This window comes from Podarcis bocagei (assembly GCF_964188305.1).
Source record: "Podarcis bocagei genome assembly, chromosome: 7".
Lineage (NCBI taxonomy): Eukaryota > Metazoa > Chordata > Lepidosauria > Squamata > Lacertidae > Podarcis > Podarcis bocagei.
In genome coordinates this window covers 4,576,182-4,602,604 of record NC_138132.1, presented here as the reverse complement: position 1 = coordinate 4,602,604, position 26,423 = coordinate 4,576,182, and the positions used below count along the sequence as shown (strand labels likewise).

General features: G+C 51.7%; 1 protein-coding gene across 5 annotated transcripts; it reads right to left on the bottom strand.

Moving 5' to 3' along the window:
* Positions 1–742: 742 nt before the first annotated feature.
* CIPC (CLOCK interacting pacemaker) lies at positions 743–26,040 on the bottom strand. Of its 5 annotated transcripts, XM_081200478.1 has the most exons (5): positions 25,944–26,040; positions 22,737–22,914; positions 4,780–4,990; positions 2,594–2,775; positions 743–2,410 (listed from the first exon to the last, which is right to left on the bottom strand). In XM_081200478.1, exons 3-5 carry the CDS (start codon positions 4,967–4,969, stop codon positions 1,532–1,534), a joined length of 1,251 nt encoding a protein of 416 aa, XP_081056604.1. In that variant the 5' UTR covers positions 4,970–4,990; positions 22,737–22,914; positions 25,944–26,040; the 3' UTR covers positions 743–1,531. The 5 variants fall into 5 exon arrangements, with proteins under 5 accessions (XP_081056604.1, XP_081056607.1, XP_081056606.1 ...); XM_081200481.1 differs by lacking the exons at positions 22,737–22,914; positions 25,944–26,040 and adding an exon at positions 13,667–14,316; XM_081200480.1 differs by lacking the exons at positions 22,737–22,914; positions 25,944–26,040 and adding an exon at positions 13,678–14,316.
* Positions 26,041–26,423: the final 383 nt, after the last annotated feature.

Genomic DNA, 26,423 nt, shown 5'->3' with positions numbered 1-26,423 from the left:
CCGTGGCAACCCAGAAGTAGCAGAACAGGTTACTTCCAGGTTTCGCTGCTTGCGCATGCGCAGAAGCACTGAATTGCACCATGCGCATACACAGACGCAGCACTTCGGCTTGCGTCAGTTCCATGTTACGGACGGGCCTCCAGAACAGATCCCATCCATAACACGAGGTTCCACTGTACACCAAACATTTGTAAGGTTTGTTCTTTGTGTGAGTTACTTTATGTCTAGAGAGGTGACTACTCCGAATGAAGCTCTTTCCACACTGCAAACATTTAAAAGGTTTTATGATGCCATAAAATTGTAGTTTCCACATGTTGTTTTGGAAATTGTGAATTGCGTAGGTACACCTTCAAATGCAAACTGGATCCGGTATCTTCTTGCTAAAGCAGGCATCCTTTTCCTCAGACCAAAATAAAGCTGACTGGTGCAGTGGCTGAAGAAATCCACAACACACTATTTGCATTCGATTTCAATCACATTAGGCGTCAAACAAATGAAGGTGAAGACAGAAATGGAAATAGTCCCCATTTGTTTTCTTTGCAACATCCACTGGCAAAGGGAGAGGGAAGAAATCCAGCGTCTTACCCTCCCGCCATCTCATTTCACTAGAGAGACTGCCAGGCTTCCATGGGTCCTGCCCTAGAGGAAAGCCCCCAAAGGGGCAAACTCTTTCTCACCACAAACAGCAATGGAAAGAGGCGGGGTGACCTTTTACAGTTAATAACACGCCAGATTATCATCATCACCATCATCATTTCTTTATTATTATTGGACCATCTTCTGTCGGCAGCGGAGCAAAACAAGCTTTTAGTGAGGCAGGACTCCTAACGGGGCAGAATGTCGCTCGCTAGACCCTTCAGTCTGAGCATCATTGAATCGCTTCCCCCAAAACCAGAAAATGGGTGAGCGGAGGCTATTCTGTCAAGACGGAAACAGACTCCTTTTGTAGCAAAGGAGCAACTTAGTGGGCAGGAGAGGGCGCTCCTTACCAGGGAGGCATGAGTTAAAATACAACACTTCCTTAGATAGGCCTTGGCCACACTGCTCTCTCCATCTTCCTCTCAGGGCTGGCTGTTTCCAATATTAAAACATTTGCTGTTCCGAAATCCCAGCTGAGAGCAAATGGGATGAATCAATACAAAAGCAGCTGCACCTTTCTGTGCCGGCTGCCCAAGGCCTCGCCCTGTCGGCCTCTAGGAACACAATTCCTCTGCTATTTCAATCCTAAACTGGGCCAGCAGAGCCCGGCCCAACCCAATTCCCCATGCTGAGATTATTTTATCGGAGCCCAAAGATTATCTCAGGAACCCTCCGCAAGCGCACAGCAGGCTTCAACAGCCAACAAACCCACTGAAAGGTCAGCAGTCCAGTCAGGAGGGGCCGAATCCGGCCTTCCACACTGGCCTCTTCAGCCTCACCAGCGGCAAGAGGCTGGGAATGCTGAGGGATGGGTGGCCAAGACACAAATTCTTGCGAAGAGGTTTTCTTCCGGAGCAGCACCCTTTAAGCCCAGGGCATGATGGCAGAGGAGCTAAGGCAGCGCCACGTGCTCTGAAGTGTCCGGCGTGGGCGACAGGCTCATGGGCGAGCTGGGCAGCGGCTCCCCAGCGGTCTCCGTGGTGGGGCCTGTGGGCTCGGCCGCCGGCCTCTGCTGCCACGCGTGTGCGTAAGAGGACCTGGCCCCCTTTTTGGCCCAGTAGCTGGCAGAGCGGTCCATGGCCTCCTGGAGGCGGGCCCAGGCGCGGAGGTCATTGCTCTGGACGGCCTCGCACAGGAGCTGGGCGTGCTCTCGCAGCTCGGCCAGCTCCCACTGGGTGCTGTTGTTCTGCCGGATCAGCTCCTTGGTCCTCAACGTGATGCCCAGCAGGCCTGACTTCCGCAGGACCTCCACCGTGTTGTGGAAGCGGCGCTGCTTGCCCGAGCTGCTGCAGCCCAGCTTTTTGGAGGCTCGGGAGATCATCCTGCCCTCAGCCGAGTCCAGTCCCGTGGAGGAGGACACCGTGTTCTGGGAAAGCACCTCTGGGCCGAGGAGCTGGCCGGAGGAAGCGGCGGGCGCTTCCCTGCGCTGCTTCTCCCTGCTGCCTTTCGGGGCGGCGGCTTCAGAAGACGACACCCAGGCCTCCTCCAGGCAGAAGCGTTTGTTCTTACTGGCTCCTCCTGCCGGGCTGGACCCTCCCAGGACCTTGGCCTGCGGGTCACAGCCCGGGTGAGGAGCGATTTTGGGGTAGGTGCTGAGGATGGGGAGGTAGGCAGCATCCTTGGTGGGAGACTTCTGGCCGGGAAGCAGCGGCTTCAAGGGTCCCGACGGTGGCTGGATCAAGAGAACATGGGTGCGAGAGCACTGGGTGCTGCTGAGAGGGTGCTGGCCGTTCCAGGCTAAGAGCTGGGTGGCGGGAGACGCTGCGTGGGGCTGCGAGGAGGAAGAGCAAAGAACGAAAAGTCAGGAAAAAAGGCCACCGGGTGGATGAAACTCCGTCCCTCCCCATAATCCACTGGGGGCTCCCGTGACTTGCACACCCCTCGGGGCAGGGACCTTCCCTCCTGTACTTTGCAAAGCGGACCACGGTGAGGAGTGGGAGCAAAAAGGGGCTACCTGTTTGAGGATAATGTTTTTGACGATGTAAACGGGGGTAAGGCCAGGGAAGGCGCCGTCCGCAAGCCCCCCGTGCCCTTTCTGCGCCGCCCGCTGCAACGCGCCCCCCTGGCGCAATGGGTAGGCCGGCTGGTCCTCTGCGTCCGTCTGCTCCACGCCGCTCAGGTGCTCCGAGCTCTCGTCTGCCAAAGAGGGATGGGGGAGAGGAGGGGTTAAGGCAGTCAGGAAGGGAAAAGCAGGGCAATCAGTAAACCCTCAGCAGCAGCCAGCAGCCCTTCCTCATTCCCTCACCCAGGAGCCCCTGACCCCTGCCTGATGAAGCACCTGCGTTAACCCCCAAGGAGGGAGAACAGAGGACAGCTTTTCCAGAGACGGGAGCCTCTCCTCCGATCTAAACCAGGCAGAAACATCTCTGAGAACCAGTGTGGTGCAGTGGTTAAGAGCGCTGGACTAGGACCTGAGAGACCAGGGTTCGAATCCCCACTCAGCCATGAAGCCTTGGGCAGTCACTGCCTCTTAGCCTAAACCACCTCGCAGGGTTGTTGTTGTGGGGACTGAATGGGAAGCCACATGCACACCTTGGGCTCCTTGATGGGGAAGATGCGGTGTAAATGTAAGAAATAAAATAAAATCCAGTGCTACATTATAAAGGGAGCGGACAGACCGGAATGCCAAATCTAAGACTTTGACATTCTCATCGCCATTTACCCAGGTGGGATTGCTCTAACTTAAGGAGACTGCCAATCTAGGAGCGTCTTAAGTATGAAACTCTCTTTTGAGCAGAGGTTATCCCTACGAATATCACTACACCAACCTCCGAGACTGGAAAGAACCGCTCTTCTTAGCAAAGCACCAAGCTGCGAAAGGAAACCTGTGATTTGCAGGGTGAACTTGCTCAACAACCTAGTTGACCCACAAGATGTGAATTTAAAAAAAAACAAAACACCTTCAACCAGTTGTAGCTGCACTTGTGTGGTTTATGCAAAACGTTGGTCAGACAACAAAAGCTTTGGAAAGGGTGCAACACAGGAGACCCATGATTGCAGCAAATCAATCTCTGAAGTTGCTTGCTCTCTCTTTTTCTCGACAGCGGCACTTTCTCAGGTCGGTGTTGCAGGATGACAAGGAAATCCTTTGCTCCCTTCTCAAGTAAATATCAGCTGATATTAACATGAACTAACAATCCCCTCTCAAATTCTCCAGCTTCCTCTCCTTAGAAGCAGGCCATTGAGCAACCAAACCGTCTTTCCAGGATGACATTCATTCCGGGGCCTGTCTCTGGCCGCCCCCTTTCCGCACGTGCTCAGGCTGAGACGTGCTGGTGGGAGCCACATACAAATGCAGCTTTGGAACTCCCTGCCTCATGAAATCAGGCAGGCGCCTTCACAGTGCACTTTTCGGCACCTGCTAAAAACCTTCTCACTTGGGCAAGCCTACCCAGATGAGAGTTCCAATCTGTTTTTACCGTTATTTTAACTTTTTGAAAAGTTTTAAATTGTTGTTGCCGTTTCCTTTTCTTGGTGACAAGTGTACTGCTTTATCTTTTCTTGTAAACCGCTTTAAAGTTTGTTTGTACGATATACAGTATCTTTATTCTCATTGTCCCATACAGAACAATGAAATTGGAAATCTACATAAAACATTCAAAACCCCCTAAAAACCATTTTAAAATACAATATACTATAGCGACTCCTTATGCTGCCTTTAGAACCAGAATTGCATATGCGTAGAAACTGTTTCTCAGGCGGCTAGTCCTGGTCTTTATAACCCTATGCCTTCTTCCAGAAGGCAGAAGCTGAAAGAGATCATTTCCAGGGTGCACACTATCCTGCGCTATCTCTGCAGCTTTCTTATGACACCTGACAGCATAGATTTGCTCTAAGGTGGGAAGAGTGCACCCAATTATTCTCGCTGCAGTCTTTATGACCCTGTACTTTCACTCTCAAGAGGTGTAAAAAAATTATAAATAAAATAAATAAAAAATGCCGGCCAAGGAAGATGCTGCCATGCTTGGGTAGCCAGTCTCTCTGCCTCCGGGCTGCAAGGAGCTAGACAAGGAGGCCTCTCGAATCCCAGAGCTAAAGCAGCAAGTGGGGAAAGGGGCCTCATTTTCTGCTCAAACTGCAGCCCTACGGTCCGGCTCTCAGCCTGACAGCAAGGGGGCAGCCACTGGGGGGGGTCTGTACCTGAAAATCCAGAGTCCTTCTCCCCTTCGCTCGCAGGGGGGCGAGGCCTCCTGCCAGAGCCTCTTGTCATTGTGGGTTTGGACTGCTCCGTGTGGCCCTCAGAGGCTGCCTTCAGGGACCCAGGCAGGGCGGTCTTCTCCTTCCCAGGCTTAGAAGGGTGCACAAGCGGCGAGGTCTTGTCCGAAGGCATGGCTGAGAGTCTCCTGGGTTCCTGAGGGGCAGAGAGACAAAAGCAGGGTGTTAGTGGAACAAGAGAACTTAGCATCGTAGAACTGTCGAGTTGGAAGGGACCCCGAGGGTCATCCAGTCCAAGCCCTGCCATGAATCCCTGACAGATGACCACCTGACCTCTGCTTAGAAACCTCCAAGGAAGTAGAGGCCACAACCTCTCGAGGGAGTCTTTAAGGCAGGGGCCAGCAAACCTTTTCAGCCGGGGGCCGGTCCACTGTCCCTCAGACCTTGCGGGGGGCCGGAGTATATTTTTGGGGGGAGGGGGAATGAACGAATTCCTATGCCCCACCAATAACCCAGAGATGCATTATAAATAAAAGCACACACTCTACTCATGTAAAAACACCAGGCAGGCCCCACAAATAACTCAGAGATGCGTTTTAAATAAAAGGACACATTCTGCTCATGTAAAAACACACTGATTCCCAGACCGTCCGTGGGCCGGATTAAGAAGGCGACCGGGCCGGATCCAGGCCCCAGGCCTTAGTTTGCCTACCCATGCTTTAGGGATCTGCAGATTCACTAACCTTGGGGAAACCACCAGCCCTTATTCATTAAAGCAGAAGAAACTACAGTCATACCTCGGGATAAATGTGCTTCAGGTTGAGCATTTTCAGGTTACGCTCCGCGGCGACCCGGAAGTAACGGAGCGCGTTACTTCCGGGTTTCGCCGCTTGTGTATGCGCAGGCGCTCTAAATGACGTTACGCGCATGCGCAGCAGTGGCGGATCGCGACTCGCGCACACGCAGTCACGGGTTAAACTCTACTCGGGATGTGAACGGGGCTCCGGAATGGATCCCATTCGCATCCGGAGGTACCACTGTAGGTTGGGAAACTTAAGAAGAGCTCTGGTGCTGGATCAGGCCAAAGGGGGCTCATCTAGTCCAGCCTCCTGTTCTCACAGTGGCCAATCAGATGCCCATTATGGGATGCCAGCAGGCAGGATCTGAGTACAAAAGTAACTCTCCCCTCCCCTGTGGTTTTCTGCAACTGGTTTTCAGAGCAGAGCCACCCTAGCTAGTAGCCATCGACAGCCCTCTCCTTCTCCATGAATTTGTCCAATCCTCTCTTAAAGTCATCTAGACTGGTGGCCACGGCTGCCTCCTGTGGCAGGGAGTTCCATAGTTTAACTTTGCGAGGAGGTGGAGGTCAATGCAGTGCTTGGCACTTAAAAGCTGGGAGCATGCATGTGCTTCCAGGACCGAACACTCCTCGAATCACAGAACGGTGTTGTCAGGAGGGAACCCAGGGGTCATCCAGCCCAACCCCTTTGCACGCAGAAGATTTGCACGAAGGGGAAGTGACCGTGCTGGATGCCTTTGGCTCCCCATGATTTCCCCCCTACTGACAGGTTTCATTTTGTACGGAGGAGCAAGCTGTCACGGAAAGGCCTTCCACAAAACAGGCTTCTTCACTTCCTTCTCTGCTATTTTGGGAGAAAAGAGGTCAGAGAGAGAAATCGATAGCGGCTTCTGCTGCTGCCAAGAAAGTGTGGCAGGAGGCGAGGGGGGGGGAGTTCATTGTTCCCCTTACCTGCAGACAGGCCAGAACAGGCTGAAACTGGGAGGGGGGAGAATTCAGATAAGCATCAGGACTACACTGGACAAACAGGCTTAGCATTTACTCATTATTCTTTCCTCCAAGGAGCTCAATGCATTGAACTTTGTTCTCCATCCTGTAAACACCACAGTCTTTATGCTCACAACAGTCCTGCTGGCCCACAGAGGTGGGCTGGCCTAAGGGGCAGGGAGGTGGTGCCCGGTGACCTCCAGGGCTAAATGGAAGCAGCGTGGCATAGTGGCTAGAATGGCGGGAGCAGAGACCAGGGTTCAGATCCCCAACTCGGCCATACACTCACCGAGATTGTCACTTGCTCTCGGCCTGACATACCTCGCAGGGTTGTCGCTTTTGTGGTGGTTTAAAGGGAAATGGGGAGGAGAACCATGCAAATGGCAAGTAAATAATCATGGCTCGTTTAATTGGTAGAGCATGAGACTCCTAATAATAATAATAATAATAATAATAATAATAATAATAATTTTTATTTATATCCCGCCCTCCCCAGCCGAAGCCGGGCTCAGGGCGGCTAACAACAATAAAACAGTACAAAAGTACAGCACAAACAACACTCTAAAATCATTCATTATAAAATTAATTTATAATTAAATTATTATAAATTATTATAATAATAATTTATTATTTATACCCCGCCCATCTGGCTGGGCTTCCCCAGCCACTCTGGGCAGCTTTCAACACAATATTAAAATACAGTAATGCATCAAACGTTAAAAGCTTCCCTAAACAGGGCTGCCTTCAGATGTCTTCTAAAAGTCTGGTAGTTGTTGTTCTCTTTGACATCCGGTGGGAGGGCGTTCCACAGGTCTGGTGCCACTACTGAGAAGGCCCTCTGCCTGGTTCCCTGTAACTTGGCTTCTCGCAGTGAGGGAACCGCCAGAAGGCCCTTGGCGCTGGACTTCAGTGTCCGGGCTGAACGATGGGGGTGGAGACGCTCCTTCAGGTATACTGGACCAAAGCCGTTTAGGGCTTTCAAGGTCAGCACCAACACTTTGAATTGTGCTCGGAAACGTCCTGGGAGCCAATGTAGGTATTTCAAGATGGGTGTTATGTGGTCTTGGCGGCCGCTCCCAGTCACCAGTCTAGCTGCCGCATTCTCAGGGCTGTGGGTTGGGCAAAATATTCCTGACTTGCAGGTTCGAGGAGTGTGGTCCCTTCCAACTGCACAACACGGTGACTCTTGAGGAGGCCCATGAGGCATTTAGCTGCCGCCTCGACTCCCTTTGCCTGCTCTCCAGGATGAGCACGGCAACCTGGTTTTGGCAGGAGCACTCTATGCATGAGAATGTGCGTCTGTGCAAAGTTCCACCTTGCCAGCGCCAGGGGCACACGGCCCGCAATGTGTCTGCCTCCTCCTCCTCCTCCTCCGCCTTTTGCCTTGCCGTGTGCTCGAGGACACGCCAGGCGGCAGAAAACCAAAAGCGGGAGCAGGCTGCAGATTAGAAGCAGCTGCTCTGCCCTGCTCCTCCTGCACTGAAACAGGGAGGGCTAGCTATTACATAACAAGGAGGCTGCTGCTGCTGCTCCAGAGCTTCACACCTAGCTGGGCGAATGCTTTCTGGGGCTTGGCCACACAGCCTCGCCCGGAAGGAAAGAGGAAACAAGCGTCTTGCTTGCGTAGGGAGCACGCAGCTGAGAACGTGGGGAAGAGCCTGGCGGCTGGGTCAGGGCCCATCCTGCCCAGCGTCCTGGTCTCGCAGTGGCCAAACAACCTCAAGAAGTGGCAAGTCCAGGTAGACTGCCTCTGGACCTGAAAGCTCCATAAGAGCCCGGCTGATGATCAGGCCAGCGGCCCACCTAATCCAGCGTCCTGCTCTTGCAGTGGCTGACCGGATGCCCCTATTGGGAAACCTGCAAGCAGGATCCGGGCTCAAAAGGGAGTGCCACAGTTTCAATCGACGCAGGAGGATGTTCCTGGCTAGCAATGTGAAATGAAGGGTTCCTCTGGGCCTTGGGGGGGGGGTGGTGGTCATGGGCACATTTTAAATTTTCTTTTTCTTTTTAAAATATTTCCATTAAACAATTTCAACCTAACAAATTATCAGTCCAAATTATCAATTGCATTATTTCCCCCCTTCCCCCCCATCCCTCCCTCTCCCCCCCCCCACCCCGGACTTTCCTCAGCTCCCCTCTCTGGTTTCTTGGCACATACAGTATTGTTCTCTGCTTGCTATAAAATTGTACATATCCTTGCCTTATCTATCATGCGTTCAACTAATATATTTGTGGGTGTTTATTCAAAACCTGCCAAGGAGTCCAGATCATTTTGTTGTCATTTTAAGTAATTTGTAAAAAGTTCCCATTCTTCCTTGAAGTCACAATTGTCTTCGTGTTATAAAGGTAAAGGGACCCCTGACCATTAGGTCCAGTCATGGCCGACTCTTTGGTTGCCGCGCTCATCTCGCTTTACTGGCCAAGGGAGCCGGTGTACAGCTTCCGGGTCATGTGGCCAGCAGGACTAAGCCGCTTCTGGCGAGCCAGAGCAGCGCACGGAAACGCCGTTTACCTTCCCACCGGAGCGGTACCTATTTATCTACTTGCACTTTGACGTGCTTTCGCACTGCTAGGTTGGCAGGAGCAGGGACTGAACAATGGGAGCTCACTACGTCACGGGGATTCAAACCGCCGACCTTCTGATCGGCAAGCCCTAGGCTCTGTGGTTTAACCCACAGCGCCACCCGCGTCCCTGCTTTGTGTTATAGACATGTGGAGTTCTACAGCTGGAAGGGACCTCTGAGGGGCATCTAGTCCAGCCCCCTGCAATGCTAAAATCACAGCTAAAGCATCCACGGCAGACAGCCCTCCAACATCTGCTTAAAAACCTCCACGCTTCCAAGGTAGTCTGTCCCACTCTTGAACGGCTCTTACAGTTTTTACTAATGTTCCATCAGAATCTCCTTTCTGGACATTTTAATCCCTCGGTTCAGGTCCCGCCCTCCCGAGCAGCAGGAAACAAGCGTAATCCAAATTCCATGTGACAGCCCTTCAGATGCCTATCTTCTCTCCGTCTCCTCCCCTACAGGGATCCGAAGGTGGCTATCATATATCTAAAGGGTTGTCACATGCAATACGGCTCCTAACACAATAGGGAACTTTGTTTCAGAGGACGCAAACACACGGCCACAAACACATGCAAACGTTCCGCACCTGTAAGAAGGGGATTTGTGCAGGTGAATGCGCAAGGCATCTTGCTCACAAGTTTTCCTTGCACACCTAAGAGAGCCAGTGCCGCATAGTGGTCAGAGCGCTGGACTCTTGACCTGGTAGAGACAAGGATTCAAATCCGACTCGGCCATGAATAATTTGTTTCAGCATTTTGTCTTTTGTACGCATAAATGTGTGGTTGTTTGCTTTCCTTGCTTTTACCGTTTTACCTTTTTTTAAACTGGCTTGATGTTTTTTTTGTTTTGCTTTTAAAAATGTCAATCCGTGTATAAGCTTTAGAAAACGAAGAATAAATAAATTAAGCCAAGTCACTGGGCGGCCGTGGTCGCCCTGTCCCTGCCTCCCAGTCTAACCTACCTCCCAGGGTTGTTGTGGGGCGGAAACCCATGTTTTACCACCTTGAGCTCCTTGTGGGGAAAGGTCGGGTAGAAACACAATCAACAAATAAAGAAAATCTCAGAGAGGACTCAGAAGAAGGGGAAGAAGACACTTCCCCACCACAGATGGCGATTCACAGAATCACAGAACTGCGGGAGGGGAGTGCAAGGGGACCCCAACGGTCATCTAGTCCAACCCCCCGCCACGCAGGAATCACAGGGTTCACGCTGGACTCAAGTTGCATGCAATCCTGGCACTGGTAGCCAGTTGGACAACTTTCCCCAGCGCACGTCAAAACTGCTTCTAAGTGACACCCGGGCGCAACATCTGGGGGTTAGGGTTAGGGGGCGCAAATCCACGGCTTAGGGGGCTCAAATTACTTGCCTTGCCCCGGGTGCTGACAACCCACGCTACGCCACTGCACCTGCGTTAAATTTGCCTACATCCATCCAGCCCACCTGCCTGCAGTGTTGCACCAATACTTTGTTACTAATTAATTAATTAATCCGTGCGGCCAAAGATACAACCACCACCACCAAAAGAAAGCATTGCACAGTTAAAATAACTATGCATTATCTCAAATAAAAAATTGCTCTCCTGAAGGATTTAACTTTTCGAGCTCCTTATGACCTACAAAGTCCTACACCGCTTAGGTCAAAGCTGCCTGAAAGACCCTATTCCCACATAGGAACCTTGCCCGGGTTTGGGGATCTTTGCTGGAGGCCCTTCTCTCAGCCCCCGCACCTTCTCAGGTCCCCTTGGTGGGGATGCAGGACAATAATAATAATAATAATAATAATAATAATAATAATAATAATAATAATAATTTATTATTTGTACCCCGCCCATCTGGCTGGGTTTCCCCAGCCACTCTGGGCGGCTTCCATAGAAACCAAAAATACAGTAAAATATCACAGATTAAAAACTTCCCTGAACAGGGCTGCCTTAAGATGTCTTCTAAATGTCAGGTAAGTTATTTATCACTTTGACATCTGGTGGGGAGGGTGTTCCACAGGGAAGGCGCCACTACCGAGAAGGCCCTCTGCCTGGTTCCCTGTAGCTTTGCTTCTCGCAATGAGGGAACCGCCAGAAGGCCCTCGGCGCTGAACCTCAGCGTCGGATATGGCCTTCTCAGTGGTGGCTGCTCCAAGAGAAGTCAGACCGGCTCCCTCCTCCTTTTCCTTCCGCCGGCAGGTGAAAACTCTTTTATTCCAAGAGGCCTTTGGGGGTGGACTGGTTTGAGTGAAAGGGCTGGCGCTGTGCTGTTTTTCAGGTGGCTTTTAGAAGACACCTGAAGGAAGCCCTGTTCAGGAAAGTTTTTAAAGAGTTTCAGCGTGTTTTTAATATTTTGTTGGGAGCTGCCCAGAGTGGCTGGGGCAACCCAGTCAGAGGGGCAGAATATAAATATTAAAATTATTATTATTATTATTATTATTATTATTATTATTATTATTATTATTATTATTTCTTGCAATTATATTTTCATAGAATCAAAGAATTGTAGAAGTGGAAAGGGTTCCGAGGGGCCATCTAGTCCAACCCCTTGCAATGCCACTTCCATATATATTATATGTGCATATTATTTATATATTAAACACAGTTTTAATTGAATTGATGTTATTTTTTAAAAAAATGGTTTTTATTCTATCTCTATGTTTTTAGCTCCTCTTATTTTATTTGTAAGCTGCCTTGAGTCCCTGTGTAGGTAGGTAGGTATAAATAAATACATAAATAAATAAAATGGAGAAAAGTGAATAATCAAGTTCCCTGTCAGCTGGGAGAATTAAATCTTTGAGCAAGGCTGCCCTTACGTCTTTATAGATGGAGGCAGCCCTGTTCAGGGAAGTTTTGAATGACTGATGTTTTAACATATTTTTTAATCTTTTGTTGGAAGCCGCCCAGAGCAGCTACCCATGTGGCTGGGTATAAATAATAAATTATTATTATTATTATTATTATTATTATTATTATTATTATTATTAATTATTATTAATTATTATTAATTATTATCATTATCATTATTATTCAACAAACAACTATGTCCTCAGGCACTTATTCCACCCCCCCCCCTCTTTCCTGCAGAATTCAACCACGATATTGGACTTTTTATCGAGTGGGGAGCGTGCTCCTCCCTCCCTCCTCCTCCCTCCAGTCCACATGCTTCCTCATGCCACATGCAGCAGCCAAGGGTTCCTCGCCAGCCACAGTCAGCTGGCCAGCCATGTGCTTTTGTTTACACCCTGCCCAGACTGGGGGGAGGCGGCAGGAGAGAGGCGGGCTCAATTACTACGTTTCCCCGAACAGAGCCAAAGATTACGCAATGGTGTACAGTGTGTTCCCAGTACACGGAGACCCACACGCACCTCGCGTATAGGCATGCGTCCCTGTCCCCGCCCCGCCCCCACCGCCGCCTTCCTTGGGGGAAGGGAGGGAGGCTGCACTCTGTGGGGCTCAGCCTCTGCCCCACCCCTGCCCCAGTGCCACGGTTATAATTTTATGGATCCGGACAGGGTGGAGGCGTGTCGCAGAACTGCAGAGCTGGGAAGGGACCATAACTTTTCCCTTTTCTTGCGAGGAATCCTATTGGGAATAAGGGAATTCCCCTTTAAAAAAGGGGAAAGTTGACAGCTATGGAAGGGACCCCCAAGAGTCATCTAGTCCAACCCCTTTGCAATGCAGGAAAGCGGCGGCTGGTGTAAGCAGGTGTGCGCACTCAGGTTGTTCCCTGGAGGACAGGAAGAAACCCTGGTCCAAAACCACCAGGGCAGACCTCCCAGACGGGTTCCGCCTCTTCTGCCTTGCACCCCCCACCACCACCTTAAAAAGCAAAATTCACCCGCTGCCCGCAAGCCAAGGGTGTGCTCCCATACTCTCGGCCCCTGTGGCGTTCTGGGAACTCTGCCACAATTCCGGGGCGCCAAGAACGAGGTCGCACCTAAATTGTGGGGATGATGTATTAGGCAGGTGCACAGAAACTTGGCCCAGAACCACCCCATTGTCCGCCTGGCAAAAGAAATGGCCGTAAGAACGCCATACCAGGAGCTTCCGTACACCTCCAAGCTTCTAGGAGGAAAAAATCGGGAAAGGTGGTGTAGTGTAATGGTTAGAGCGCCAGAATAAGACTTGGGAAAGCAGGGTTTGAATCCCACTACTCTGCCATAAAGCTCACTGGGTGTGACCTTGTGGGCCTAGCCTACTTCACAGGGCTGTTGTGGGGTTTAAATGATGTGGGGGAGAGGCATGGGTGCCCCCCCCCGGGCTCCTAGGAGGTAATAAAAGCTGGCATATAAATGCAAGGAATAAAATAAAAAATTAACGGGCGACGTAGAGGAGATCTGGGGGTCAGCCGGGAAGATGCGCGGGTCTGGGTGCCCCCCCACAACCCACAAATTCCCAAAAGCCGCAGTGAGAATGAGATGTTGAAGACGGAACGAGGCATGCCCACGACGCCAGCCATACCCAAAGGTCCACCATCGATATATCGCAACCCCACAAGCCGCCAGCCTCCCCTCCTTCGCTCCACGGAGCCCCACGTACCTGCTCAGCACTGGGAGAAACTTTGCCGTCCAAAACCTCAAAGGCTTCGTCTCTCCATCATCTGTGGTGAGGGCTCAGCTCCCCTCTCCAGCCAAGCTGGGGAGAAAATAACCTTTCCGCCATAACTGGACATGCGGGGAGGTGTCTAGGGGCAGGGCCGTCCGATCGGCCATGGGAAAGTTGTGGGAGAGGGGAGGGGAGAGAGGCGCCCCCCCTCTCATGCGTGCTTGCACATGGGGGGGTGGGAGGCAGAGACTCCGCTGTCTAAATATGGACACGGCTTAGAAGTGCGGCGTCACATGGAGCAGCACACACACACACACACACACACACACACACACAAACGAGGCGCAGCTGGAGGAAGGGAGAGAGAGAGAGCGCTCCATTCATCATCTTCTCCCCACGCACCCTTGCCACACCTCCCTCCCACCCAGGCAAGGGGAGCAGGAGGCAGGCAGAACTAAATCGGGATCAGGCATGAGACACGGGCAGACAAAGGAAGAGTCCCCCTTCCCTCCTGACGGGGAAGGCAGACGCATCTTCCGGCTTTCGCTTCCGGTCCCAACAGTTTTGTGTTGTTCCAGGCGCACAAAAAATAAAATAGTTCTGAAGACCCAGCATGGGTTTCTGAAAAACACAAACATTGCCAAACAAGCTAGCTAGCTTCCTTCCTTCCTCTTCCTCTTCCTTCCTTCCTTTCTTTCTTTCTTCCTTCCTTCCTTCCTTTCTCTTTCTTTCCTTCCTTGCTTCCTTTTTCTTCCTTCCTTCCTTCCTTCCTTCCTTTTTCTTTCCTTCCTCTTCCTTCCTTCCTTCCTTCCTTCCTCCCTCCCTCCCTTCCTTCCTTCTTTCCTTCCTTTCTTTCTCCTTCCTTCCTTCCTTCCTTCCTTCCTCTTCCTTCCTTCCTTCATTTCTTCCTTCCTTCCTCTTTCTTTCTTTCTTTCTTTCTTTCTTTCTTTCCCTTAGTTGTGATTCCTGCATTGCAGGGGGTTGGGCTAGATCAGGGGTCAGCAAACTTTTTCAGCAGGGGGCCGGTCCTCTGTCCCTCAGACCTTGCAAGGGGGGGGACTATATTTTGGAAGGAAAAAAATGAACGAATTCCTACGTCCCACAAATAACCCAGAGATGCATTTTAAATAAAAGTACACATTCTACACATGTAAAAACACCAGGCAGGCCCCACAAAATAAACCAGAGGTGCATTTTAAATAAAAGCGCACATTCTACTCATGTAAAAACACCAGGCAGGCCCCACAAATAACCCAGAGATGCATTTTAAATAAAAGGACACATTCTACTCAAGTAAAAACACGCTGATTCGGACCATCTGTGGGCCAGATTTAGAAGGCAATTGGGTCTTACGTTTGCCTACCCATGGACTAGATTACTCTCAGGGTCCTTTTCCAACTCTACAGTTCCAGGATTCTATTGTTCAAATCAGTGAAGCTTTTCGAAACGCCTAGTCTCAGCAGCAAACTTTCCGAGACCCTCCGGGATTTGAAACGCAAAGGATGCCTGGATATGAACAGGCAGCCAAGCCGCTTGGATTTTCCCAGCCGTACTTTAACAGGATTGGGGGGTATGAGGCGAAGGAGGTGCCTTTGGTGGGGCCAGTCCCTCTTGCTGCTGGAATTCCCAGAGAAAAGCCTGGGCCAGCTGTGCGTATCCACAGTTCCACCAGGATCCTAAGAAGAACCTTCTGGATCAGGCCAAGGGGGGGCCCATCTAGTCCAGCGTCCCGACCAAGACGCCTGTGGGAAACCTGCAACCAGGATCTGAGCAGAAGAGCCTACAGGTCAGGAGATATTCAGAATCACTGCTGCCTCCTCCATCTAGCTTGGTGCCCACTCCTGAAGAGGTCGTTCCTTTTCCCTGTCCTGTCCTGAAACCAGAAGTGCCAACTTGAATAAAATGTTGGGGGTGGGAGCAAATAAGCCCCACCCTGCAAAATCGCTAACAAGACACACACCGTTTGAATGGCAATGTCCATCAACTTGGGGGAAGGGGGAGGGCTCAAATATTCTATTGAGGGGGGGTCAAAGGGACCTCAGCCCTTAGGAATTGGCTCCTATGCCCAGTGGTGTAGCGTGGGGGGTGTAGGGGGGGCCGGCCGCACTGGGCGCAACATCTGGGGGGGCGCACTCGCCGCCTCCGGAGTCGCCAAAGAGCCTCGGGCGCAGGCTGTAGCAGAGCCCCATGTCTCGCGGAACCAACGAGCTGGCAGCGGCTCTCAGCGCTCGCCACGGTCCCCGCGCGTCAGGGCCGCGGAGGGCGCGCCAGGCAGCCCCTCCTCACAGTCCCGCCGCCACCGCTGCTCCTGCAGCTGCTGGGCCATGTTGCATTTTCCTCGCCTCTCTGCCCCCCTCCTCCTCCGGGCAAGCGGCGTCGTTTGGGCGGCAGCGCCAGCGGCAACTCACCTCAGATCACCTGACACAGCAGGTTAGGGGTTAGGGGGCGCAAATTACTTGCCTTGCCCCGGGTGCTGACAACCCACGCTACGCCGCTGCCTATGCCTCAAACCAGGAAGCAGCCCCAGGGTTCGCAAAATCAAAATGCAAAGCCACGCGTCAGATTCTGGGGACAGAAAGGTGTGATCTGGAGGTACAGGTTGCCAAGCCCAGGCCATGCTTGCAGCCCCCAAACTGTACAGTGATGATGATGATGATGATGATGATGATGATGATAATAATAATAATAATAATAATAATAATAATAATAATAATAATAATACAGTGGTACCTTGGGTTACATATGCTTCAGGTTACAGACTCCGCTAACCCAGAAATAGTGCTTCAAGTTAAGAACTTTGCTTCAGGATGAGAACAGAATTTGTGCTCTGGCGGCGCAGCGGCAGCAGGAGGCCCCATTAGCTAAAGTGGTGCTTCAGGTTAAGAACAGTTTCAGGTTAAGAACAGACCTCCGGAAGGAATTAAGTACTTAACCTGAGGTACAATAATAATAATAATAATAATAATAATAATAATAATAATAATATGTTGTTTATACCCCACCCATCTGGCTGGGTTTCCCCAGCCACTCTGGGTGGCTTCCAACACAATATTAAAATACAAAACCTATTGAACATTAAAAACTTCCCTGAACTGGGCTGCCTTCAGATGTCTTCTAAAAGTCTGGTAGTTGTTCTCTTTGACATCTGATGGGAGGGCGTTCCACAGGGCGGGTGCCACCACCAAGAAGGCCCTCTGCCTGGTTCCCTGTAACTTGGCTTCTCACAGCGAGGGAACCGCCAGAAGGCTGGACCTCAGTGTCCGGGCAGAACGATGGGGGTGAATGTCGTTGTGCCCCCAGAATTGCTGGAGCCGCATTTTTAACGCAGTGTTTTCCCAGCCCACAACAACGTGGACAACTTTTCTGGGCTGGCCTTTCAACTTGTAAGACGAGGAAGCACGTACGGAACGGCCCTTTGCCGCCCCGGACTATTCCTGGAGCAAGAAAGAGGATTTTGTCCTGCAAGAGCTTCTGTTAAGCTCGGTCAGCTCTGGGCCATTTACCACCCCAACCCCCAGCCTAAGCAGGTGTGAGTCTGCACCAAAAGAGGCACAGTAAGAACTCAGTTGCTGCCAGCGATTCAGCAGGAACCCAAAATCCAGGGCGAGGGAAAATGCTGCGCAGAAAAAACAAGCAAAGTCTAGCCCAGCCCATTATAATGAATCCCTCATGCAGCAATTTCCATTTGCAAAGCATTTTCCTTTAACCTGTATGGAATTTGCTCCTTCCTGCAACATCACGACGCATTTCTATAATTCGCAGAAAGGAAACCGAGGCTGACAGATGCAGCACTGACCGGGGTCACAAAACCCAAACCATGGTAGAGGGAGGATTTGAACCCACATCTCACAAGAACTGCAAAAAAGAAGAAGAGCAAATTCAAAATATCCAAGGAGACGGCAAAGAGCAACACTTCTGGGTCATCCATGCAGATCAGTAAGCTAAAGGAAAAGGTGATGGTGACACAAATTGTGGCCTAGGACCCACGTACCTACGGGACGGCCTCTCCTGGTATGTGGTGCGGAGGACCTGAAGGTCCACAAATGACAACATTTTGGAGGTCCCAGGTCGCAAGGTAGTTAGATTGGTCTCAATTAGGGCCAGGGCCTTTTCAGTACTGGCCCCGACTTGGTAGAACGCTCTGTCACAAGAGACCGGGGCCCTGCGGGACTTGACATCTTTCCGCAGGGCCTGCAAGACAGAGCTGTTCCGCCCGGCCTTTGGTTTGGACTCAGCCTGACCCTTAAGTTTCCCTCCCCTTATGGTTTTGACTTTTAAAATGAGGCCGCATTTTAAATTGCATTTTAACCTGTATTTCAAATTGGGTTTTTTCCCCTTATTATGTTTTTACTGTAATTTTACAGGTGTTAGCCGCCCTGAGCCCGGCTCTGGCTGGGGAGGGCGGGTTATAAATAATTATTATTATTAAATATCAAATAAAGGTAAAGGGACCCCTGACCATTAGGTCCAGTCGTGACCGACTCTGGGGTTGCGGCGCTCATCTCACTTTATTGGCCAAGGGAGCCAATATCAAATTGTCTCGGAGTCTTGGTTGACCACAAACTTGACATGAGCCAACAGTGTGACGCGGCAGCTAAAAAAGCCAATGCAATTCTGGGCTGCATCAATAGGAGTATAGCATCTAGATCAAGGGAAGTAATAGTGCCACTGTATTCTGCTCTGGTCAGACCTCACCTGGAGTACTGTGTCCAGTTCTGGGCACCACAGTTCAAGAAGGACACTGACAAACTGGAAGGTGTCCAGAGGAGGGCAACCAAAATGGTCAAAGGCCTGGAAACGATGCCTTATGAGGAACGGCTAAGGGAGCTGGGCATGTTTAGCCTGGAGAAGAGGAGGTTAAGGGGTGATATGATAGCCATGTTCAAATGTATAAAAGGATGTCACATAGAGGAAGGAGAAAGGTTGTTTTCTGCTGCTCCAGAGAAGCGGACACGGAGCAATGGATCCAAACTACAAGAAAGAAGATTCCACCTAAACCTTAGGAAGAACTTCCTGACAGTAAGAGCTGTTTGACAGTGGAATTTGCTGCCAAGGAGTGTGGTGGAGTCTCCTTCTTTGGAGGTCTTTAAGCAGAGGCTTGACAACCATATGTCAGGAGTGCTCTGATGGTGTTTCCTGCCTGGCAGGGGGTTGGACTCAATGGCCCTTGTGGTCTCTTCCAACTCTAGGATTCTATGATTCTATGAAATACCCCAGCTTAATAGATTCCTTGAAGCAGAGGAATGGTGGCACCTCAAGCAGAGAGCTTTCCACTCAACAGAGGCCTTTCGCACATGCACTTGCCAAGTCACCAAACAGATGCCCCAAAGGGAAACCCGCAAGCAGGATCAGACCACTAGAGGAACTCTCCCCTCCTGTGGTTTCCAGCAACTGGAATTCAGAAGCACCACTGCCTCTGACTGTGAGGCACAGAGCAAAGCCATTGTGGGTAGTAGCCACCGATAGCCCTCTCCTCCTCCATGAATTTGTCCAATCCTCTTTTAAAGCCATCTAGGCTGGGGACCACGGCTGCCTCCTGTGGGAGGGAGTTCCACAGATTAACTATGCACTGTGCAAGGACTTCCTTTTCTTTTATCTGTCCTGAATGTGCCACGTCTTAACTAAACATGGCAACTGGCATTGGGGATGGAGGGCTGCCAAACCCGGCGATGAGCTGGTGACGGAGCAGGTGACAACAGCCTCTTGCGACGAACATCTTATTCCGCCCGACGACAAACACCTGTGGCCTTGCACCCAAAAGGACCTCACCACAAGAAAGGAAGAAGAGCCACGCAGGGCCATTCTGATCGCACAAAGCGGCAACTCAGAATCTAGCCAGGAGTTCATGGAATTCATGGAATTGTAGAGTTGGAAGGGACCCCAGCGGTCATCTAGTCCAACCCCCTGCATCGCCGAAAAGGATTGGAGCATTTGGGGCGGGGGGGCCTCATACCCATCGGGGGAAAGAGCCAACTTACAGCGGCATAAAGCTAGTTGTGGTGTTAATCGGGGCCTTGATCGATCTGGCATGGAAATCATTCTGACGGCCCTTTGAGGACACCAGAGTTACTGCCTGTTTGCAGCAAGCTAAGCAGGGAAATTTAAAATAGTCCTGGAGTCGACGTGAGAGCTGCCTGTCTGGTTCCCAGAACTTTCTTCAACCTCCTTCTGCTTGCCCGGGGCTCGCCCCTGCCCAAAAGCTGTCTTCTGGTTCAACTGGTTCCACTAAACAGGACCCACATGACGCAACCCTGGTTACGAGTGCGAGATCAGACACAGCAGAAGCGGCTGGAAGAGGCAGTCCTGGGCTACTGGCCCACAGGCAGAGCTGGGGAAACAAGACACGGTCTGATGAATGGCTATGCATTTGCGAAGAAAAGCTCAGAGCTTCCACCAGCCCCACATGCTAAGGAAGGGTGTGGATCCTTCTATTTCGATGGGGGGGGGGTGCTCGGGGATTGGCCATGATCCGTGCACACTCCAAAACTAGGGTGCCTGCAAAGAGAAGCGTCGACTTGTGCGTGTGAACTGGGCAGCACGGGTGTGACATCACCCTGAATTACACCCAGATTCCCAGATTCAAAGGTAAAGGAATCAAGGGGTACACATCACCCCTTGGCAGAAGCTACAATTCCCATCCTGGCGCACTGGCTGGGGCTGATGGGAGTTGTAGTCCAAAAGGCTGGTGCAGGCCCAAACATACATAAACACATGGAAAACAGGCCTAGGACACAAAATACAACAGGTCTGATCCCATACTGTCAATGATACTAAGCTCAGCAATATTCACAGGGCTCCTGTTGATTTCTTGCAACCAAGGCTTAAAGGTGCACGTAGGACAATCGGGTTGCTTGTGGCATGCGCAACTTGTGTGCCATGTTTGTCTTCCTGCCTGAGAACGTGCAAAACCGCACCTGCAGCAAGTGCAAGGTGGTTGCTTTCCTGGAAGAGAAGGTACAGCGACTTCAGTGCCACCTATTCACACTTCGAGCCACCGGGCAAAATGACGAAATTCTCACTAGACAGGAATGGACTGACCTGGAAAAGAGACGCAGGTGGGGTGCCCCTAGGGAGGAAGATCGCCCAACCCTGGAGGAATGTGACCCAAAAAGGCAAAACTGTCTGGAGCCTTGCTGTGTCTCTGGAACTACAAAACTGATTCCATGCCCTCACCTCAAGACACCGGTTTTCGGCCAGAAGAGAGCAAGTACAGTAGTTTCAAACCCCAGAACAAACAAAGGTTGCAGTTCCTGCTGCTCCCCAGAAAAAGGAAGAGACATGCAGTGCTGGCAGGTGACTCCATACTGAGGGGGAGAGAGGCAGCAGCGTGCAGAGGAAGGACTCGTGATTTCAGCTGTGTCTATACTAATGCACAGTGTATGGGAAACAAGCAAGACAAATTTGATCACTTACAACAGGTTGGCAAATATGACCTAACAGACAGTACTGAAACCTGGTAGGATAAGACTAATGACTGGAATGTAGGAATTGAGGTGATCAAAAGAAATAGATCAAAAGGAAGGGAGGAAGAGGAGCATTATATGTAAAGAATGTGTACACTTGTGAAGAAATCCATGACCTGGAGCATGAAAAACAGATTGAGAGTATATGGGTAAAAACTAGGAGAAAGAATCAACACTGATCTTACTGTGGGGGTCTGATATAGACGATGCCTAACTAGAACAGGTTGCCAAACATTCGAAAATGAAAGATATTGTTGTCATAGGAGACTTTGACTACCCTGATATATGTTGGAACGCAAACTCTGCCAAGAATGTAAGATCCAACAAATTCCTCCATTGCCTTGCTGACAATTTCATATCCCAGAAGGTAGAAGCAGCAACAAGGGGGTCATCTATCTTGGACCTGGTCCTCACCAACATAGAGGAACCGATCAACAAGGTGGAAGCACCAGGAACCTTTGAAGCAAGTGGTCGTGTTTTCTTGGGTTTCATTAAACACAAGCAAAGGAAATATGAGTGTAGACAGGCACGCACTCTGCACTTTCAGAAGGCTCATTTCCAAAAGCTTAAGGACAGGGGTACCAACATGAATAAAATGGGGGGAGGCAGTTAAGCAGCTGAGGGGATGTAGGTGACACCAAACTTGGTAGGGGGTAGCTAATGCCACAGAAGACAGAATCAGAATTCAAAATGACCTTCACAGATTGGAGAACTGGGCCCAAAACTTACAAAATTAGTTTCAGCAGGGACAAGAGTGAGGTTCTGCACTTAGGCAAGAACAGCCAGATGCACAAGTATAGGATGGGGGGCACCTGGCTTATTAGCAGCACATGTGGAAAGTATCTAGGGGTCATGGTGGACCACAAGCTGAACATGAGTCAACCGTGTGATGCAGCAGCAAAAGAAGCTAATGCTATTCTAGGCTGCATCAACCGAAGTTTAGTGTCCAGATCAAAGGAAGTAATAAAGGTAAAGGGACCCCTGACCATTAGGTCCAGTCATGACCAACTCTGGGGTTGCGGCGCTCATCTCGCTTTACTGGCCGAGGGAGCCGGCGTACAGCTTCCGGGTCATGTGGCCAGCATGACTAAGCCGCTTCTGACGAACCAGAGCAGCGCATGGAAACGCAGTTTACCTTCCCACCAGAGCAGTACCTATTTATCTACTTGCACTTTGACGTGCTTTCGAACTGCTAGGTTGGCAGGAGCAGGGACCGAGCAGCGGGAGCTCACCCCGTCATTGCGGGGATTCGAACCGCCAACCTTCTGACTGGCAAGTCCTAGGCTCTGTGGTTTAACCCACAGCGCCACCCGCGTAAGGGAAGTAATAGTCCCAGTCTATTCTGCCTTGGTCAGACCACACCTGGAATACTGTGTTCAATTCTGGGCACCACAATTTAAGAAGGATGTTGACAAGGTAGAATGTGGGCAGAGGAGGGTAACCAAGATGATCAAGGGTCTGGAAACCAAGCCTGATGAGGAACGGTTGAAGGAGCTGGGTATGTTTAGCCTGGAGAAGAGACTGAGAGAAGAAAGGAGAGCCATCTTCAAATATCCCCTCGTGTTGCAAGGGAGTCCATTCCACAGCTGAACAACTCTTACCCTCAAAAAGTTATTCTTGATGTTTAGACAGAATCTCCTTTCTTGCAATCTGAATTCACCGGTCCAGGTCCTGCCCTCTGGAGCAGCAGGAAACAAGCTTCCCCCAGAGCTCCATCCTTTTCTACCGACCTGGAAGGGTCCTGGGTTTCAGGCAGGTTGGCAGGAGAGCACAGCCACCCTGAGACAAGGACAGCAGCTTCTATAAGACATTTAGCTGAGACGCCTACATTGCAGCGGGTTGGGCTAGATGACCCCTTGGAGTCCCTTCCAACTCTACAACTTTACGAGGTTTTTTGAAATCCATGATTCCTGCTTCTGCCCACCACCACCGAGGGGTCCTCGCAATGGGTGCCCTCACCTGCCCCCTCCCTTAAGAGGTTCCCCCAGTCCTGAGCCACAAAGCGGACACTTCTCCCAGGGTTATAACCAGGAACAACCACAGAGCCCACCCACCCCAAAAAAAAACAACCCTCATGGACCACCACCACTCCCAGAGCACAGGGCGGGCAAAGGGGGCATTTAGCTGAACGGCAGTGGGGGCATCTGGGGTAGTAGTAATAATAATAATAATAATAATAATAATAATAATAATAATGATAAATTTTATTTATACCCCGCCCTCCCCAGCCAAGACCGGGCTCAGGGCGGCTTACAAGCAAAAATAAAAACATGTTGATTAAAACACAATTTAAAAAACAAGATTAAAATACAACATTAAAACATTAGGATGCAGCCTCTTCACAGGAGGAGAAAGGACAAAGAAAGAGGGGAAGGGAATCAAACTGATTCTAAGCCAAAGGCCAGGTGGAACAACTCTGTCTGATCCCGCAGGGCCCTGGTCTCAGGAGACAGAGCGTTCCACCAGGCCGGAGCCATCACTGAGAAGGCCCTGGCTCTGGTTGTGGCTAATCTGACTTCCTTAGGGCCCGGGACCTCTAGGGTGTTGCTGTTTATGGTCCAAAATCCAGGCATCACCAGCAGCATCTCAATCCAGGAGGGACGGTCAGAAGATGAAATTGAAGGGGTCGTTTGGAAAACTGTTATTATTGGGGGAGGCAAGAGACCTAAGAGGGGATTTGACCCTGGCAACGGTCTGTCCATCAGCGGTGCCAAGCCAGCAGCCCCCTTTTCTGCCCCACCCTGGGAGCAGGTGGGCAGCTCAGGGCACTCAAAGGAAAGGGGCTCCCTAGTCCTCATGGAGGAGGGCGAATCATAGAATCAAGAGGGTGGGAACTGAGGGTCATCCAACCCCCGGGCCTTGCAGGAATCGCGGCTGAAGAATCTCTGGTAGATGGCAGCCCAACCTCTGCTTAAAAGCAGGCAAGGAAGGAAGGCCCACCACCTTCGGAGGGAGTCCATGGGGCCGGAGGAGGTGGGTTGTCAAACCAGACCCTGTAGCTCTAGTCCTCACTGAGGAGGGATCACAGCCTTTAACCTGGGGCGGTTCTAGCCCCCACTGAGGATGGAGAGAGGCTGTCAAATGAGGGCCCACAACATGGGGTGCTTGAAGGGGGAGCCTGTTAAATCAGCCCCTGTAATATGGGGTGCTTCTAACACTCTTTGAGAGGGGGGCTGTCTAATCAGACTCCGTGACATAGGGTGCTTCTAGCCCTCACTGAGGATGCTGGAGGTGAGCTGTCAAATCAGGCCCCGCAACATGGGGATGGTTCTATCCCTCATTGAGGATGCTGAAGTGGGGAGCCTGTCAAATCACGGCCCATGACATTGGGGGGGGGGCTTCTAGCCCCATTGAGGATGATGATGGGGGGAGCCTATCTAATCATGGCCCATGACACGGGGACAATTCTAGCCCTCATTGAGGATGCTGGAGGTGAGCTAGGGGGGAGCCTGTCAAATCATGGCCCATGACATGGGGGTGCTTCTAGCCCTCATTGAGGATCCTGAAGCAGGGAGCCTGTCAAAATTATGGCCCATGACTTAAGGACGGTTCTAGCCCTCATTGAGGATCCTGAAGTGGGGAGCCTGTCAAATTACGGCCCATGACATGGGGATGGTTCTATCCCTCATTGAGGATGCTGAAGTGGGGAGCCTGTCAAATTACGGCCCATGACATGGGGGTGCTTCTAGCCCTCATTGAGGATCCTGAAGTGGGAAGCCTGTCAAATTATGGCCCATGACATTGCGGTGCTTCTAGCCCCCATTGAGGATGATGATTTGGGTTAGCCTATCTAATCATGGCCCATGACACGGGATGGTTCTAGCCCTCATTGAGGATGCTGAAGGGGGGAGCCTGTCAAATTATGGCCCGTGACATGGGGGTGCTTCTAGCCCTCATTGAGGATGCTGGAGGTGAGCTAGGGGGGAGCCTGTCAAATTATGGCCCGTGACATGGGGGTGCTTCTAGCCCTCATTGAGGATGCTGGAGGTGAGCTAGGGGGGAGCCTGTCAAATTATGGCCCGTGACATGGGGGTGCTTCTAGCCCTCATTGAGGATGCTGGAGGTGAGCTAGGGGGGAGCCTGTCAAATTATGGCCCGTGACATGGGGGTGCTTCTAGCCCTCATTGAGGATGCTGGAGGTGAGCTAGGGGGGAGCCTGTCAAATTATGGCCCGTGACATGGGGGTGCTTCTAGCCCTCATTGAGGATGCTGGAGGTGAGCTAGGGGGGAGCCTGTCAAATTACGGCCCGTGACATGGGGGTGCTTCTAGCCCTCATTGAGGATGCTGTAGGTGAGCGGGGGGGGGGGGGAGCCTGTCAAATTATGGCCCGTGACATGGAGGTGCTTCTAGCCCTCATTGAGGATGCTGGAGGTGAGCGGGGGGGGGGGGGAGCCTGTCAAATTATGGCCCGTGACATGGAGGTGCTTCTAGCCCTCATTGAGGATGCTGGAGGTGAGCGGGGGGGGGGGGAGCCTGTCAAATCATGGCCCGTGACATGGGGGTGCTTCTAGCCCTCATTGAGAATGCTGGAGGTGAGCTGGGGGGGGAGCCTGTCAAATCATGGCCCGTGACATGGGGGTGCTTCTAGCCTTCATTGAGGATGCTGGAGGTGAGCTGGGGGGGGGCCTGTCAAATTAAGGCCCATGACACGGGACGGTTCTAGCCCTCATTGAGGATGCTGCCGGGAGGGGTCTGTGCAATGGTGGCCCAGGCGCGGGGGCGGTCCTCCTCCCCCCTGCAAGGCGCCCCCTTCCCCCGCGCCCTCCCCGGAGCCACGCACCCGAGGCGGAGATGGGGGGGTCTTTACCTGCGCCCTCCTGCCCGCTCTTCCTTCCTTCCCCGACACAAAGGTCGCGGCAGCAGCGGCGGCGGCGGCCGTAGCCCCGCCCCTCGGCTCTGAACGGCGGCCCCGCCAGCCAATGGGCTAGGCCCTTGCCAGGCGCCCGGGTGGCCCGGGCGGCTCCGCCAGCCACGTGCGAGGCGAGGAGCCCGGTGCGCGGGCACGTGACGGGGCGGGGACAGAACGCGGAGACATGTGCGGGGCCGGGGCCGGGCGGGGAGGCACGTGCAGGAGGGCGAGCGGCGGCGCGGGGAGGGGTCTCGGCGGCGCCCCGTTCACGTGTACAAAGAGCGTTCCGACGTTACGCGAGCGCCGACGCGTGGATTTCCCAGGCGAGAGGCGGAAGGCGTCGCCCAGCGACCACCCGCCGTATCCTCAGGCTGCCCATGTCCTGCCCCGACCCCGCTCCGCGCCCCTCCTTATAATATTGCAAACTCATTCATAGAA

Excerpts from the sequence above, each read along its gene's own strand:
- CIPC (XM_081200477.1), bottom strand. The coding sequence starts at position 7,787 with ATGCCTCATGGGCCTCCTCAAGAGTCACCGTGTTGTGCAGTTGGAAGG. Across the intron at positions 4,991-7,664 it reads AGAATGCGGCAGCTAGACTG|GAACCCAGGAGACTCTCAGC; the intron begins GTGACTGGGAGC and ends TCTGCCCCTCAG. Across the intron at positions 2,776-4,779 it reads GAAGGACTCTGGATTTTCAG|ACGAGAGCTCGGAGCACCTG; the intron begins GTACAGACCCCC and ends CCTCTTTGGCAG.